The sequence below is a fragment of the Botryllus schlosseri genome, chromosome 8, assembly GCF_051294905.1.
Source record: "Botryllus schlosseri isolate E-star chromosome 8, Bs_hap1, whole genome shotgun sequence".
Classification (NCBI taxonomy): Eukaryota; Metazoa; Chordata; class Ascidiacea; order Stolidobranchia; family Styelidae; genus Botryllus; species Botryllus schlosseri.
Genome location: NC_137243.1, coordinates 8,389,409 through 8,407,368, shown reverse-complemented (window position 1 = coordinate 8,407,368; position 17,960 = coordinate 8,389,409). Strand labels below are relative to the sequence as shown.

The 17,960-nt window shown below is 39.7% G+C and overlaps 1 protein-coding gene across 4 annotated transcripts in view; it reads left to right on the top strand.

The window, feature by feature from the left end:
* The first annotated feature begins 6,230 nt into the window (after window positions 1-6,230).
* The window catches only part of LOC145445535 (oxidation resistance protein 1-like), a 34,586-nt gene continuing 22,856 nt past the window's right edge, over window positions 6,231-17,960 (top strand). The window contains exons 1-7 of one of the 4 annotated variants that reach the window (XM_080323716.1): window positions 6,231-6,477; window positions 6,600-6,707; window positions 7,921-8,052; window positions 11,080-11,142; window positions 12,141-12,183; window positions 13,917-14,229; window positions 17,289-17,668. In XM_080323716.1, the coding sequence (XP_080179842.1) occupies window positions 6,388-6,477; window positions 6,600-6,707; window positions 7,921-8,052; window positions 11,080-11,142; window positions 12,141-12,183; window positions 13,917-14,229; window positions 17,289-17,668 (1,129 nt within the window). In that variant the 5' untranslated portion in view covers window positions 6,231-6,387. Of the gene's footprint in view, window positions 6,478-6,599; window positions 6,708-7,920; window positions 8,053-10,006; window positions 10,181-10,344; window positions 10,529-10,663; window positions 10,804-11,079; window positions 11,143-12,140; window positions 12,184-13,916; window positions 14,230-17,288; window positions 17,669-17,960 lie in introns of those variants that run through there. The other 3 variants (XM_080323718.1, XM_080323717.1, XM_080323719.1) reach the window with 3 other exon arrangements.

Genomic DNA, 17,960 nt, shown 5'->3' with positions numbered 1-17,960 from the left:
GTTCATTTATTTTTCACTTCTCCGCGTTCTACAATGGGCATAATAGCCTTATGATAGCGACATGAAAGCGAAAAGGAAAACGTAGTTTGGCATTCATTAACCACCTTTTCTCCAGACACACACCTAGGGGTTAACAAAATACGGAAGCGAATGCTCATTGCCCTGATTCGAATCTCGTATTTCCTATTAGTGCTTATTTTTATTATAATATTTTTATGTACCGATATTTCCCACTGCTGTCCTGAATACGACAAGCGTAATCAACTAATATGATCATTGGTGAATGACGAGACACTTTCCTATACATTATCACATGAATTTATTACGCAGCTAGATGAGACCTGTGGAGCACGATTTTACTATGGATCTATAATTCTATATAGATGACATTCCGTAGATGCCGCATCTCGCTTGTAAAGTTAAAAACTCAGAACGCTAGTGCAGGCGTGTCCTGTTCTCTGTTTACTCTCAAACCTTTTTGGCCAAACACACGGTTTACGAATGATTGCGCTGGTCAATTGAGAGTATAGCCTCACTACTATTTTAGAATTGCTTGTCTTATAATTTCGGACACACAACAGTTCTATGAATATCAAGGACAGTGGTTCTCAGCCGGGGGTCCACAAACCCTCTTAATTTGCAAAATTATCGATAACATAATTGGCAAGTTTTTTTAAACTACGGAAATTGCTAGGCAGTTTCGCTTCAAAACTGCTTAAACTTCAGGACTCATATCAACAGAATGGACGCCTGGTATAAGTATCCTGCTGTGCAATTCATTTTAATTGACAAATTGCCATTAGCCTACTGATAAACACATATTGCTGTTTATAGATGTTTTGTTCGGATTTTTCAGGAAAAACTTAAAAGTTGGTGTAGTAATGTCAATCAGGCTGACTTCGAAATGTTTGTAAAACATTTTGTATTTGAAGTGGTGAGTCTCAGCAAATTAGTGAACAGTCGTTGGAAATAGACATATCCGTTTTTTTCCCAATCTGTCCAAATAAAGGGATTGAAACCTCGCCGCGGAAGCTATTTTCTCCTTTGATATATATAACCACCCTTCCAGAATAACTCCAAGATGAACTGGTAGATAGAAATATCTAGGCTTGACGTATGTTCTATAAGATATGTGCTTCTCAAATTTGGTGCCATATGTTACCATCATACCCAATCAATCAATCAGGTTAATTAATATTTTCATCGTTTCAAAACATCACAAGACTGCGATACAATGAAAAGATAGGAAGGTGTCGAAACAACTTGGAGTAGCCATTAAGATCAGACACCCACCTTAGCCTAGGCGAAGTAAATAAGAGGCATGCACACTGAATGAAAAGTAATGCAGAGAATATAAGACGCAAGCGACAAAATGGGGTGGCATGTGGCGGAGGGCGAGGTCGATGTTAGGTCGTGGTCCGGTAATCCTGAAGACTGGCTGGTATTGATTTAGAAGAAATTGCTTGTATTTCGACTTGAATGCGGACATGCTCGACGACTGTTGGATAGCCGGCGAGATGCTGTTCCACAATTGGGGTCGGGCATACTTGATAGAGCAATGCGTTTTCTTGTATTCAGTCCTGATCACACGGTAGTTGTTCTTCGTTGACGCGCGTGTGCTGTACTTGTGCGCTTTTGTCTCCGAGGTGAAGTAGTCCTTGAAATTTGAGGGACATTGACCGCAATGGAACTGATACATAAACTTGGCAATTTCTAGCTTCCTCATGGACGACCCAATGGAGTCGTCGGAAGCGTTACGCGTTAATATTACATTCGCCACCACCTAACTTTGTAGAAATGGAAGCTCGACAACTCGTTCATATCAAATCGATTTTCAAGACACGAGACCTTGTATCTGAAGAAACGGATCTGCATAATTTGCTTTTAAACATTAATATAATAAAGTCCACCGAATTTCCACATCTAGTATGATAGTATATTTTGTTGCTGTTTATCAATAGCCTACAGTTAATAGTTGCACGCAATGCACAGGACAAGATGACGGTTGCATGATAATTGATCTAAATTTTAACTAAACTTGTGGGGGTCTGTGCCGGCCCAAAAAGGGTCCGCCAATACAAAAAGGTTGAGAACCATCTTTAGTTCCATACATCCCTGCCTCAAGGGATCCGTGGGCCATAGGTTCGCAATTACGTTGTCGTTGATAAAATCAGAATTTATACGGGCAATGAAATACTAATATATACCTGATTTTACTTTTGCGTTCGGTAGCCTACATTCACATGCAGGCCAAAGCAAGCACTTGCAACAGCCTCGAGAGTGGTGGATTTGTACTTCGTACGCCCCCTATCGCGGACCCGCGCGCCATTAAATGAAAAAAAATTCGTCATATGTCATATCCTGAAATCGCTACCATACGATGCCCATTGCCCATCCATCTTACACTACGATTACGGTCAGTTGAGCCTGTTGTGTGATAGCCTGATCTGATCGGAGCTGTTGGGTTAATTTAGTTTAAATATAGTGATCCAGTTTACAGCATATTATTAGGGAGATTAGGGAATTTATTTGCTCGTTAACCGAGCCAATCAGTATCAGAAATAACAAAATTAAAATTAAAGATAAATTCTGCAACAGCCTTGGTGTAGACAGGTGACTCGATATAATAGCGAGTTATGAAGGGTCGTACCATCTAAGAGCATATAGAAGCACCAAAGATATCTAGCCGAACGCATATTCGCTATGTGCATATTAATTTGGTGCAGCAAGTAGTACATGGGTTTGAAAGTCAAGAGTATAGTCTCGGGAGCCCAAGTCCCACGCTTGGTTGACGCCGCGGGTCACACAATGTAGCGGTAGGCTTACCCATCCTCATGCCAAGACGGTCGTATTTGGCGACATTAAAATGTGAAGAGTGCACGTAAGATGACCTTACTGCCTGACAATCCACAGTTACAGCCGTAAGCTGCGATAAGATTTCAAAACAAATCTTCTTTGGAACATACATAACTAGAAATTGATATCATTGTGTTATATGATTTGTATTTCTAATCTTGATGATCCATGTCTTCGTTTTGGTACCGTACTGTTTTATTTGTTGTGTTTCTTTGGTGGAATGGCTATAATCACAGTAATGTTATTGGTGCCTACCTGCCTACCTGTTGGTTCCAGGCAATTATAAAGATGTAAATATAATCATTAATTACTTCTCGTTCGTACATCTGAGAAGCAATATTATGGCGTATTTACTTACATTTCCTACCACTATTTGTCCAACCGTAAATTGTCTACTCCAATAATTTCGATTCTATGCGTCAGAATGAGCAAACTCTTGCACATCGTGGCCTAACAATTTCATGGGGTAGGCAGTAAAATTTGAAAATTTAATTTTTATTAAATCTTGATTTTTTCTCTATAAACTTCGATTCTATGGAATAGGAATTGAACCTGCGAGTGCAATTAATTTTGCAACCTTACAATTTTCCCAACTAGTCAGTAAAATTTGAGAAAAAGGATATTTTTGAACAACCCTTCTCCGCACACCTCGTCAGGATAAACACAGAGTGTGATAGTAGATCGTGCGAGGCGCAAATATATTCACGCTTATTAAATTTGACTAAAATATTATTTTAGGCTTACTTGAAAGAGTAGTCCTATATAGCCTATATACGCATAATTTAGGTAGACTAAGGCATATGGACAACTCCATGATTGCACCCGAGCGAGAGTTCGGAGCGCAGCCGTTTGTGTTCTGAATTTGCGTCATGGCGTGCTGCGCAGACCCCGGAAGTATAGGCTATAGTAGCAGAATTGAACATATTATGGACATGGATTTGATGAGTTCCGAAGTTGGCTCGATTTCCATCAGTAACAAGCTTTGAACAATACGAGGATTTATCTGGTTTTCTCATCTTGGGCTCCTCCTGGGCCCAGAGGAAGGACCGGTTAAGGACGAATAGCCTATACTATACAAGGAAAGCGAATGAAAATTCAATTCAATTTATTGCTACAATTTTCATAATTTCAATGTACCACAAGACTGCGATGCAATGAAATGTAAGAAGGTGTCGAAACGACTTGGAGTAGTCTTAGAAATCAGACACCCACCTGGCCTAGGCTATGTATAAAAAGAGACATGCACAGATCGCACACTGACCATGACCGGGGGCCGGGGAAAAGCCATTCATGAGAAAGACAGCGGAAAGATCAAGATCGAACACGGCTACATCCTGGCATTAGACAAAGATAGGTGTTGGATCGACAAACCGTATACTTTATACTTCTCAAAAGATTTGGTGTTCTATACTTAGAAGATATGAGGACGCTAGAAATTGCGTGTGACTGATTGATTGCTCGTTAATTATTTCGAATGGTGTTGTTTGAAGGTCGTGAATATTATTGGCACACATAGCTCGTGTGACCCGTGAAGAGAGAGGTCGTTTTTTTGTTGCTGCGTTGCAGTTGTGGCATTTTCCGTTTTCATCTTTTAAATATACTTCGCACATATTATCTGCATTACTTTTCATTCAGTGTGCATGCCTCTTATTTACTTCGCCTAGGCCAGTGGTTCCCAACGTGGGCGATATCGCCCCCCAGGGGGCGATTTGGTGGTCTGGGGGGGGGGCGAAAATGACGAAGGGGCGACGGGGGGCGATAGGGGGGCGAAGACGCGTCAAAACGGCTGACCTTTTTTTTAGTCAACCCACGGAGATTTAGTTACAAAAGTGTGTCAAATTAGACATCGAGCCGAAGTTTTGACCTTTTTTTTTCTAGTCCACCCGCCGGTAATTACAGTTTGTATGCCCAATTTTCGGTACACAAAATTTGGGGGGCGATGATCGGTGTTGACCTTGAAAAGGGGGCGATGGGTCGAAAAAGGCTGGGAACCAGTAGAACTAGTAGAAAGGGTCGCGGCTTCAAAGAGATCAACATCGAAAAAGAACTGTGACATCGGGCACTCTAGGCCGAGGTGGATGTTAGAGTAAAGGATCGCTACTGATGCGTGTCGTTCTACATCCTCCTATCTGTTCATGACATCGCATTGTGTCTTATCGCATTGTACATTGTGTGTGACTTGTTCCGATAAAAATATAACCCAACCATGTTATATGTTATATGTTATATGTTATAACCACTGGCCTAGGCTAAGGTGGGTGTCTGATCTTTAAAGGCTACTCCAAGTTGTTTCGACACCTTCCCATCTTTTCATTGCATCGCAGTCTTGTGATGTTTTTGAAACGATTAAAATAATAATAAACCTGATTGATTGATTGATTGATTGACGTCAATATACGTCATTACTGGATATGGAATTGAATTATAATTTGAAATCTGGAAGTACCCCCGTAGTTTGCTCATGATTCATGCTACTTGTTGTGTCTCTTATGCTACCTCGTGGACACCGGATAATCCAAGTTTCTCGACGTCGTATATTAATTATAATGCGGTGCTAATACACAGAGGTGGTCAGTAATGCTCCCTCTAATTTTTCACTAATCTGCGCGCACTCACCAACTCACTGCGCGGTCCCTTGGACAACAGTGCGTAACGACTAAAAATGTATTCACTTCGGCTTTCGTGTGCGCAGCACACGTTTTCCCGTGCGCGGCTAAGAGTGGAACAGTGGTGGTAGTAACAAATACATCTACTTTTTATAATGGGTTGTAACCAAGTCACAAGGTTCCGAGTCGCAAGTCAATCTCACTTCCATAGTTCTGACTCGAGTCAAATCGAGTCATTTTCAATTCACCACCGAGTCAAGTCCTAATCCAAGTCACAGAGTGTCGAGTCCGAGTTATGGTATTTTGACTCGAGTCCGAATCAAAACACCATGACCCCCATTTTTTGTTGCTTGCTTTTTTCTCTACTATCTTTTATTTTCATTCAGTGTGTATGTCTCCTCTTTACATCGGCTAGGCCAAGGTGGGTGTCTGATTCCATAGAATACTCTAAGACGCTTCGACACCTTCCTACCATTTCATTGTATCGCATTTTTGTAGTGTATTGAACTGATAAAATTGCTAGTAAACCAATGATGATGATGATGGCAGCCGATAATATATCACATTTCTGCGCAAACTGCAGTCCATAATTTAAATTTAAGTTGAAAACTAAATTTAGGCTGGTAAAATCGGGAACGTACCCTAACAAAGATGTGTCGTATTCTGAAATTTATTATGTGTCTGTGTAGCTCATCAGTGAGTAAAGTTTATAATAAATATTTTTTCATTTCTTTGGTCTTATTTGCCGCAAGTGGCGAACTTTCGATTTGTTGACAATTCAATACGAAAGGTTATCTGGGTGTGCTAGTTTTGCTTGCATTTCATGATCGTGGATGCATTCCGCTTTAATGGGTAATGCTATCGTTGGAATACGTTTGGTGTTAGTGGGTTGGCGTAACTGACACGTCGAAAATCTCAGTGCGTCATGTTATCGCCTAAATTGCAATCCCAACACTCGACGCACAAGTCGGGATTTGGCCATGTAACCCAGCCACCTGGGACTCGAGAATATTTGGTAAGGGGAATGTTTTCCAACAGAATTCTCAGTTATTGCTTGAAAGTAATCTTAGACCTGACGATATTTTCGATTATATGTACATAATAGTACTGTGCTAACAGCCTATCTTAAACTTTTAGACTCAGCCGAGGGATACTTTGCAAAGTATTGCAGTTGCATTTGATACTACTACTACGAAATTGATGAAGCTCAATAAGATGTCATCTCTTACGATATTTCCCGGTCAGGTATGTAATATTTCCGTGGTGTGGATTGCGTTTTGTTGATTGTTGAAGACGCCTTAATCTCGTTTAAACACAACTTAAATAAATAAAACGTCAAGTTACTGTTAGACCCGATATGACTTGATGTAATGTGCACCCAGCACCAGCATATACTAAACTAAAATCATATATGGAATGGGATGGCAGGTATTTCAACCACACCTAAAATTCTGAATGTATGCAAATGTAATCCGATTGTATTGGATATATGAGATTATTTTTGAGAATTTAGTGAGATTTTATCAAATTCTAACAAGGTGGAGGTGTTATCGATCGATCTGAGATTGGCCGAACCCTTAATGCCAGAAGTGTAGGCATTTTTCAATGTTTCAGTTGAATTATCATTGACTCTCTGTAAACTCTTGTGCAATATTAATACATTTTGAGCAAATTTCGCTAATTTTGATTTACACCATCGAGCGTCATTTCATCTGAACATTGACATCGGGGCTCATATTCACCTGACTGTATACCTAAATGATATGTAATGCTAACAAAAATTTCTTGCTAATCCATTTATGATACAATTCATATCTAGAATTGTATATATTATGGACAGTTGCAATATCACACCATTCAATTTGCGCAATCAATCACTCTGTAGGCTGATTTCACTGACTTGTAGCCCTATATCATTTTCAATGCGATATGGAATTACGGCACCATGCGTTTCAAGTCATTCAACTATGCGACGGTAACAAATGATTGAGCACTTTCAAGTTCAAAAGTCTTCCATTTGATGAGATGTAATGTTTGACATACAGAGTGAGCTGGATCTGTTCTATTCATTTTATGCTATTGCTATGGTTTCCAGGAAACCAGTAGGAAAAATTTTGTTCAACCTGAAGTTTGTTAATGAAAAGACGGTCCATGAAATGTTCTAGGAAATTCGATAATGTGCTCTTAGGAGATAAGAACCAAAAGATTAATTAGTAATATGAAAATTAGGTGTGGGCTTTGAGTGAGTGGATACACAATTCAATTTGCACTGAGTCATATTGAGTAGTTGATTGGTATAGCCATACAATCAATGTGTCCAAACTTTTTACTGTTACCATTTATTTTATGCTTCTATTCGTAGGCTAAATCTCAATGTTCATTTGTGTAACGAAGTTTGCGAATTCGATGAAAATTTTATGCTGCTGTTCAGAAGTTTTCACTTCTGTTTCATCTTCAGGAACTTTTTGTGCCTCAAAATGAAGCCGTCCAATCTTTCTCCCGTCATGAAAATGATGCAGTAAACCAGAGGTCGGATATGCAAGGAGACTTCTCTTTTCTATCGCCCCTTACGCCATCATTAGAAAGAGAGGTATGTAACTTGCATAACAGAGAAGTTACCATTATAGATGATTTTGGTGTATGATTTTGTGAATCCAAAGTACCAACAATGATACTCCATAGGGGCATTTTATTTTCATAATGGAGGGTCATCCAGAATGCACTGTAATCCTTCTAAGTCAACATCATCTAGCCACTCAAAAACCGTTTCTTCTGATATTTTGCTGCATGGAGCTATTTACTAGACAATTTTCGGTATCAATAGGCTGCATGGCCGCCTAGATAGGAAATAATGAGTGCAGCGGAAGTACTTGATTCATGTTTTGAACTGTTGATTCAATCTCGAATGCATTTCTACCCTGATTTGAATACTGGAATTCTGAAATTTGCAGCCTTTAGGCCTACCGTATTTTGTATTGGTGTTGTTTTAGTGGTATTTATGATTGGTGTTTTGACTTAATTGCATAATTGTCTTATCTGAAATAGTTGTAACCCTTTCTGCTGATTCCGTTTATATTTTAGGTAGGATAGGTCTATTTATCAATTGAGGAGTACCCAAGTTCTAAATAGTGCTGATTCATTGATTGTAGATTGATTTCGTTCAATCATAATGTCATTCCAGTATCTAACTGATTACCGGTATGTAGTTTACAACCATATCAAGCTGATATATGGTTACATCACTACAACTACAACCTCCTAACAATTTTGTGATTGTTATAGGCCTAAATAAGTAAGTATTGCTGGAATGATAACAAATAAATTGGTTGGTTGAACCAGAAATATAGCATCCACTGGTGCAGGAATGTGCCAGACTCTGAAGTTCTATTTAGACAATCGTTTTGTTAACAGTAACTCACTCAACAGCACGGGATATTCCCTAGAGTCTGAAATGATTGGATATTTTCACTAGGCTCATATTTGGCCATGTAATGCTTATGCCAATGTCAGCCAGTCGGCATTCTGTTAGCTCACAATGGGACTCTTCACTTTTGACTGCAATGGAATTGATTTTGGTAGATTGCTATGACGAGATGTGCAACGTCTTCTGAGAGTCAACTAAGTTTTCTGAATTGGTAATGGAAATTATGTCATTCGTAATCCGATTTTAAACGGAACTTCATCACACGTGGCTATCCAATTCGACACGTGTTGAAAAATAATGCAACTTGAAAATGAAAATTGTGTGTAAATATTAACAGCAACAATAGCCTTTTCTGAGTGCATGTGAACTTTCTCGCCGCTCCTGGGCACATTACTTCCTGTACTGGTTAATCCCTATCCGAATAAATCAATGCCTAATCCTAACTGAAAACTGAATGAAGGAAAATGGATGTACGGAAGCCAATATTGAAGATTTTTTCGAGACGACACACTTGTGTCATGAGTAGCAAGGTAGCTTAATACGTGGTTCGGTAATCATTTGAATCTTTATGATATTGGAACTATCCCTATATGACTAAACCACACTTTTCGTAGGGTCGTCGGTAACTCAGCAGCTCATTTAGGACATAATTCTCCAATTGATGAAAAGAATAATCTGTAGATGAAATATAAATATCACTGCGATTTTTGGATGTGGGCTGTTGAATTTGAATGAAACCGGTTCCTAGCTCTGTGAAATGACGATTCAACAATTTATTGAATGCCACTGAACCCTGACTCGGGAGTCGTTGTCATTCCTTGAATACATTCTATTTGCAACTGTAAGTAACATGAGATTTAGTATTAGTACATTCAATGTACGTGATTCCATGTGAAAATGCGAATATATATTTTGACCCGTCTCCACACCTCAAAATCAATTTACTATTAACAGCCCAACACATTTCATGCACTGAATGTGAACCTAATGCTTTTTCCATGAATAAGTGCAAGCGAATCTGCCTTCTGGCCTGGTCACATATTCTAAAACTTCCTATTCATCACTTGTTATCGCTATGGAATGTGCTTGCTATATCTTGTGATGAGTTACCTTTAAGCAATCTTGTGCGAAGGTTGCACTTCGAGGCTGTCATTGTCGAACTACATGGATTGAAGACCTGGTCGCCATCAATTAGATATAATGTCGTAGTTTAATCGATAATTAGCTACCGGAGATCACTGTTTTGAATATGAGATGCAGTATGTCAAGTTTTAGTTTGATCACGAGAATACTAGTAAGTGAATTACACTAATTTTCTTTTTCATAATAAATTGTACTTTAAATTGTTGTGTTGAATCCTACATAGGCTACCTAAAGTATTCTGCGTGTTACAATACTCCTTGTTTTCTGTGGTTGCTTTTGTTAAAATTCCCAACTTGCCTTTTTTTCCATAAAATAAACGCAATAGCTTTGATTGCATTCACACACCCAAGTCGTTATGAGTTTTCTCCCAACTACAGGATGTGGATTGTCATTGCTGGTTTTAATGTTCACCAAGTCACTGCAAGAAGAAGTAATGCTTGCCCACAATCAAAGTTTGCTGATAAATCGTGTAGTTTTCAGATTGGCTGTAGGCCAACAGGTAGGAATTCATAATATTCAGATTCAGAAACTTCGGCTTGTAGCAAAATATTGCTGCACCGTTTCGGTATCTTTCTTGAATGTATGCAAGGCGTTGTGACTCATAGCTTTTGCACTTCATCGATATGACTCTTTGCCAAGCATTTAAAGGCGGCAGGGAAGTGATAGGAGCTGTGAGATGATACTGTACATAGGCAGGCCTACAGATATTGTGATCTTACCCTGATTTGATCAATAAGGTCTTGACGGCTTTCAAGGTGGCTGATCTTTCAGGTGGTAAATTTGATCCAGGAAGACTAGTGTTTGGAGCCACTGAATAGTGATAAATTATTGTCCAGGATAGTCAATAATGACATTGGTAATTGCAACTGTATAATGAGAGATCGAGATGTGCTTTGTGTACAACTCTCGGCATCTACAAAACTGTCATATATACATACTCGGAAATTTCAAGTTTCCTGGCGTTAGGTCGAGATTGATTTATGACACATGATTCAAGTACTGTTTCGTCGGTTCTTTGCTTGATCAATACCTTGCCAATCTATTTAACAGTTCAAGGACCTCGCGATGGTCTCGTCGAACCCCAAATCACCGACAGAACGCGGCAGTTTCGATGTAAGCAATGTGTTACTTAGCATCTATTTTCACTTCCTTGTTTTCTTCGCGCTTTATCAAAATCAATCGATTGACTTGCATGTAGGACGGTATCGGATGTGATGGTGGTAGCTTAGCCGATAATGATTTGGCAACATGTCACGCTGAGTTGATTAAATGTGGTGCATTATCGATGGTTGCCTCTGATGAAGTTTATTATTTCGGAAGTTGGCTAATGGAATATTGTTGACCCTAGGGCCGAAAAATTTCCAACAGCAATACCACAGTATTGTTTCGATGTTAGGTACATTACCAGCATGTTGGCTCCACATTCCTAAATCCTGAATTCGGTTTAAGCTAGATTCTCTACGCTCTGGCTGCATGAATCGGTTTTTAATGTTTTTTCGAAATTATTACAATCACTGATTCCTGTTCAGTTGCATTGCATGGCTCGGAAAATATTTCTTCAACCGCAACCGGGCGATATTGAGAATGCAAAGGGAATGCGTTTGACAAGTTTAAGCATTACCAAAGCTTGTACACGTGTAACGCTATCCGACTGCCATTGAAATTTGACCCACCCGGATACTTGAGAGACTAGTTTTTGTTCCGCACGCTTTAAGACGACTTTGCGGTCAATCTTAAACTCTGCACTTCTATTCCAAATGGTCTGTTCAACTACGTGTGTCCATGTGCGGAGTTTTGATACAGACCTGTTAAATATTGATTTTGTCCGTCTTATCAGCCAGTCAGAAGCATCACGTGAACCATCCTGGTAGTGGCACGACGGAGTGAGTCATCGGAATAAAATATGGATACAGCCGATTGAAAACGCTACTGTGAATGTAAAGTGTCTTTTATGGTGGTTGGAATGTGTGTAGACATTGTTTATAGAGGTAGCACAATATGTAGTCTGTGTACTTGATATTCAAACTCTCCAATGACTTTCAAGCTCCCTTGTAAGCTGCCCGGCAGTATCGTAATAAAGTAATTTTCGATATTAATCTCATTATTGGCAGATTATGGACGAAGCAGCAGAAAAACGAAAGCAATTTGGATCAAGTAAGTGAAATTTCGAGGTGGCTTGGTCGTTCATCTCTTTACAACGACCATCATGATTGAACTTCATCTGGTGATATTGCATAGACGTTGTTGATGACATACATATTGTTGCAGCAGTGTTTGACAAATTTAATGTTGTTATTGTGACGAGGACATACCAGCTATCAATATTGTAATGCTCCCTCGATTGGCCCAAACGAGTATTACGTCATGTCATAATTACCCACTCAAAGTATTACGTGATTGCAGAAAAGTGTAAAAACTAGGCGTTCTGAGGGTGTAGTTGTGACGCTCCATTAATTATTGACTGTGCGACTGGCGATTGCTAACATTTATGAGCCTCATTCGAGATCTTTTCTCATGGAATTGTTTTCCGCATATCGCTGCTTTGGCCGTTCGACTGGCAATTGGTTTTGAACTGTTTTGAACTGACTTTTCCGTATCGAATCTGCTCGACTTCGCACTTCATATTATCTGACCCTGCTTGCCTGGCAAACTGGAATTCTATTCTATGTATGATATTTGAAATGAGTTTTCAAATGGCTCACTTCAATTGCTGATTGACTGATGATGATGTTGCAGTTTAACCAGCTGGGCTTCGTTATAGGCAGCAAGGACCAATAACTGAGAACAGCCAAAAATTTTGAGTATCCTAACCACGAAATTTGTAAAAGAAGATATCATTAGTCTGGTTCATCCCTTATCGCGACCTCGCAGCCGAAAACAAGACAAACTGAGGAATCAATTTGAAATTAAGGTTAAATTTGGCCATTCACGTCATTGCAAACAAAGGACAACCAAACAAACCATGAAATTAATAAACTGATGACTATGTAAAAAAAAAAGTCACTTCACTTAAAATTTCCCAGTCCTAATAATATTACCTGTTCACAGCCTTTTTGGTAAGCTGGTGACTATAATGAATTTAATCACGGCCTCATTGCTGGAAATAACTGCAAACTTACCACAATTAGGTGCAAAATAATAACGCAAAAGAAATAATGACAAATCTCAGAAATAATCACAATGTAGTTTTGTCAGACATCGCCCTCCGAAATAGGGACCAATCTGAGAAATAAGGACGGTATGGCAGTCCTGTTTATAAGACGTCACCCTTCAAGACATGGGCAGATATTGGAATGTAGCAGGGTTGTGACCAAGTCGCAAGACCGCGAGTCACAAGTCAATCTCACTTTTATAGTTTTGACTCGAGTCGGGTTGGGTCATTTTCTATTCACCACCGAGTCAAGTCCAAGTCAGCGAGCAGAGGGTCGAGTCCGAGTCAAGCTATTATGATTCGAGTCCAAGTCATTGTATTGACTGCTCGGTTTCCAGTTAAATTCTTGTTTAATCCACTTTGTTCGGTGATATCGAACAGTCCCCGTTTATAATATACTAATTTTCCTCGCTTTAAACAGTTTCTGGTCGCATTTTCAAGTACCACTACCAATAGACGAAATACCAATAGTGTGGTTACTTCACTATTCTTCGATATTACAATGAAATGTCGGTCTTGGCCGCCTGGGATCGAGTCATATGACTTGGTTCGAGTCATGTGCAATGACTCAAATCCAAGTCGAGTCATTACACAGATTGACTCGAGTTGAGGCATTTCCGTTTTTTGAGTCAAGTCGAGTCCTTAAAAAATCGCGACTCGAGTCATTACAACCGTGGAATGTAGCTTATGATGCATCGCCCTATTATATAAGGATTAATTTTCGAACTGATTACAGGTGAAAGCCGTCACGTCGTCAAGCACTCTCTCTCGCAAGGCTCCGAAGGCAGGGCAAGAATATTGTCCGGCGAGTCCACAGAGTCCGAGCCGTTCGAAGAGGGCTTCCTGAAAATGATCGTCAGCTACATGAACGATAAGGACGAATTAGTCGCCGGGACTTTGCTGGTGACTCCCTCGGCGTTGATGTTCGATCCAGACACGTCGGACGCTATCGTTAAGAGAGACGGCTGCGACAGCTACGGAATCATGTGCCCCATGACGAGGATCACCAGGATTGCCATGTTTAACGACATGCGAAGAAAACAGACTGGGTATGTGCCGCTCGTGAAATTGAATTAGGAAGGGGTTATTGAGATTTTCATGCCTGTCCGGTGCATTAAAGTCAAGTTCGGTGGTTCTTAATCTTTTGGAAGGCACCACAATGACAATACGTGGAAGATAGAAAAATGTGATGGAAATAAAAAATAAAATATGCTTCTTTTGGTGATCTTATCGATGGCTATCCATAAATAAGATGAATGAAATCCGTCACACTAATTCCGATAATGTAAATCGTAGTAAAGTTGGGACATTACAACCCCCATAAAAGCAGCCAAACAATTGCAACGTCGTGAATCAACAACTAGGCGTTGATACTGCGTTTGCATTGTTTGGTGGCAATGTGTCTGTACGAAGTAAACCAGTTGCCCGAGTTCTGGGTCAAGCGATTTAAAACCGGTAAAGGCAACTCCCAAGTCATTTTAGCATCATTGCTTTGGTTGATTTTCATATCTGCCATATTCATTAGCACTGATTACCAGAGGTGGTCAGTAACGAAGTACTTCTACTTTTTCAAAGTACTCGAGTAGTTTTCCTCTACTTCTGCTATTTACTCAAGTCGATCTTTTTTTTGCTACTTCTACTTCTACTTTGTAATAGTTTGAACTACTTACTTACTTTTCTCTATTTCCAGTTTGTCAAGTAGAAGTAGTTTAATCCCCCAATAAGAAAGATAGCCTAAGGAATTTCAGGGCTGTTTACACGTGGCACCAACATTTAATTTTCATAAAAGTCACAATACCCAGAATTTTCGTTGCGCTTCGCTCACAGTAGATATGGTGTGACAAATATGTTTAACGAAAGTATCGCTGAATATAATTTAGATATCGGGTTGTGTGGTTCCGTACACACCGCATTGTCACCTATACCAAAAACTTTATCACAGCAAGTATGCCCCCCCCCCCATAACGTTTGAAACTATCGTTTCGCAATCTAGCAATAAACTAATATACGTAGCAGCCCATGACGTGCCCAAATCTGGAAAAGGGCACTTTGACTTTTTTTTAAACGTTAGACATGTTTTAGCAGACCACCGTTGAAACTTTCTGGACAAAAGACATGAAATATGTCTTCCGCTTTTTAGAAGTAGTATTTGTATTTTTCTTTCAATTACGAGTATTATACGTTGAGTTCTAACCATAGCTCAGTTCTTCTGTCTGGAAAACATACATGTTGAAGTATGAAAGCAAGTGCAGTAATGCCTTATATTTTCCGTATGTAAAGCTATACGCTATATGGCATTTTTTACGCTCTGCCATATTTCCAATTAACCTATACTAATCGCGAAAAGTGTCAAAACCGTATTCGACACAACTTCTCCATATTGCTCTTCGACTAAACTAGGGGCCTTAAAATATGGGGGAGGGCGCCATGCCATGATATTCTCTAAAATGGGATGTTCGAGTAAACAAAGAATTAGTATCGCATTCCATATCAATGCTATCATTTACATCCCATGATATGGACGACTGCTTATCCTGTCAAAAATTGACACCTCCTGTGATGCATCAATATGAATCAAGCTACACACCTTCTGCATAGCTCAATTTGCAGCTTTTGACAGTCCATGCGAACGAATTACGATTGTTTACAAAACTACTTACTTGAGTAGATTAAAGTCAGTCTATTCTACTCCTACTTCAAGTAGTTTTAGGTTGCTTATGAAAGAAGTACTTCAACTCGTACTTGAGTAGATTTTTCCGTCGCTACTTCTACTTGAGTAGATTTTTTGACTACTTTGACCGCCTCCGCTGATTACCCCCACATTTTGTAACAAACGGCATGAATGTCTCAAAGGCTTGATCTCTGCCAAACTGCTCTAGTTAGATTTGCCATATGCCAATACTGTGGCTCTGAACAGATAATTTAGATATAACGATTCTACGCTTGCTATTAATATCATTTTCACCCTTAGATAACAGTATCACTAGTTTATCTCCGTCTCGCCAAATATGGTCGATATTTCTGTGAAAATATGTGTCAAATATTCACGCGCCGGCACGCCAAGTAATATTGATTTTTATACCGTGGCTTTCAAATTTTGCTTCTTTGCTCTGTTTTGTTCACATAGTGATTGCCGCGTTCCATTATTAGAGGAATTTATTCGTGACGGAATAACTTCTTGGACATCTGTCCAAGGTACGATTGGTGCTTCATTAATTGTTGCCAGACCAGATTGTGGGAGTCTTTTACTTTTTGTAAATAGCCAATACGATAAAAATACGTGTCCGGCATTAAATTGCAAAACATGCAACAACGAAATGTATTGATTCTAATAATAACTATTGTTCGTAATAAAAATGGTACACAATATAAATAAGGAGATGAGCATGAAGTATGAGCAGTATCGCAAACGTGATTGGGAAACGTTGACGGAGCCGACAATCTCAAACTATCTCGAGTCTCGATGTTGAAGGATGGTGATGGAAATTTTTAGAATTGATATTGTTTGTGTTGACATTTTGCACACGTTATTCATCAAACCCAACAGCGTTTTTCCTCGCTTATCGTTTCAAGGGGTCATGGCGAGTGTCATTAGTCATCACATTTACACAAGTATGGAATTCATTCATTAAGGAATTTACCCGTCCTTATTTGGGAATGTAATCTAACTAGCAAACAGCATAGTCGCAAAAGAAACAGCTAGTCGCAAAAGAAACCAAACAATCAATATAAATTTTTCTATTTTTAACTGACTTGCAGAAAGTTTGATAGTGTAGCACGTGTGATATCAAAAAGGGAGCGCTAAATCTCTCGTTACATTGACTTTACCAATATTTACCAAGTTCCAACTTTTTAAATTTTGAGGAGACTTAGAGACTGTAGAGCACTTCGATGTACAATTGAATACTCTATTCATGTTGGATTAAACCCGACTATTTTAATTGTCGGCAACTAAGTGGGGAATTGGGTAGGACATTGCATATCAACAATCTTATCACCAAATATGACGTAAAGATTTTTCTAAGCTTGAAAGTTTCGCTGCTGTAGCGTGTGCGAAGCATTGATTTCATCGTTTTTCGTACTAAACAAATCATCTTTGCTCTATTAGCGAATCAGTTGACGAGCGTCTTCACTGCGACAACCCTCCCGAAGAACCAACGCGCCACAGTCGCGGGTCTTCCACGTCGAGTGACACAACCACGGAAGCCGAAACCAAGTTTGATGACGACCCAGAAGTGCCCGATCTCCCGCTAGACGCGCCGACGTCGTCACCGACGAAGCAGCAGTTCACAGCGTCGAACAATGGCAACTCTTTGTACGAGATCAAAAACCCGGTGCCTGGGAGCGTGAAGCTCGCGGCCGCAGTTAGAGGCGACGATGTGGAACGGGTGGGCGATTGTGATGTCGCAACTGGAAACGAAGAGCAGGCTAGCCACAAGCTGGAAGATGAATTTCCGTTTCTGCACGCGGTGGCTAAGACCGTGCAAGGTGAGTTTTGTCCGATTGTAACATTCGTTTCGTGATGCGGGCAGAGATGGTCAAAGCAGTCAGCGTTTCTACTCGAGTAGAAGTGGAAGTAGCTGCAGTTTGAAGTGGAGATTTAGGCTACTAGGCATGTCGTAACTACTGCAAGTAATGGCTGTAGAAAATGAAGATTCGAAGGTAAGTAATTTCAAAAAGTAGATTTGGCAAGAGTCATGTAACTGATTCAAGGGTGCATCTTCGGCTAGCACAAAATAACTAATATGCCACTACAAATTTGGGTAATTTACGAAAAACT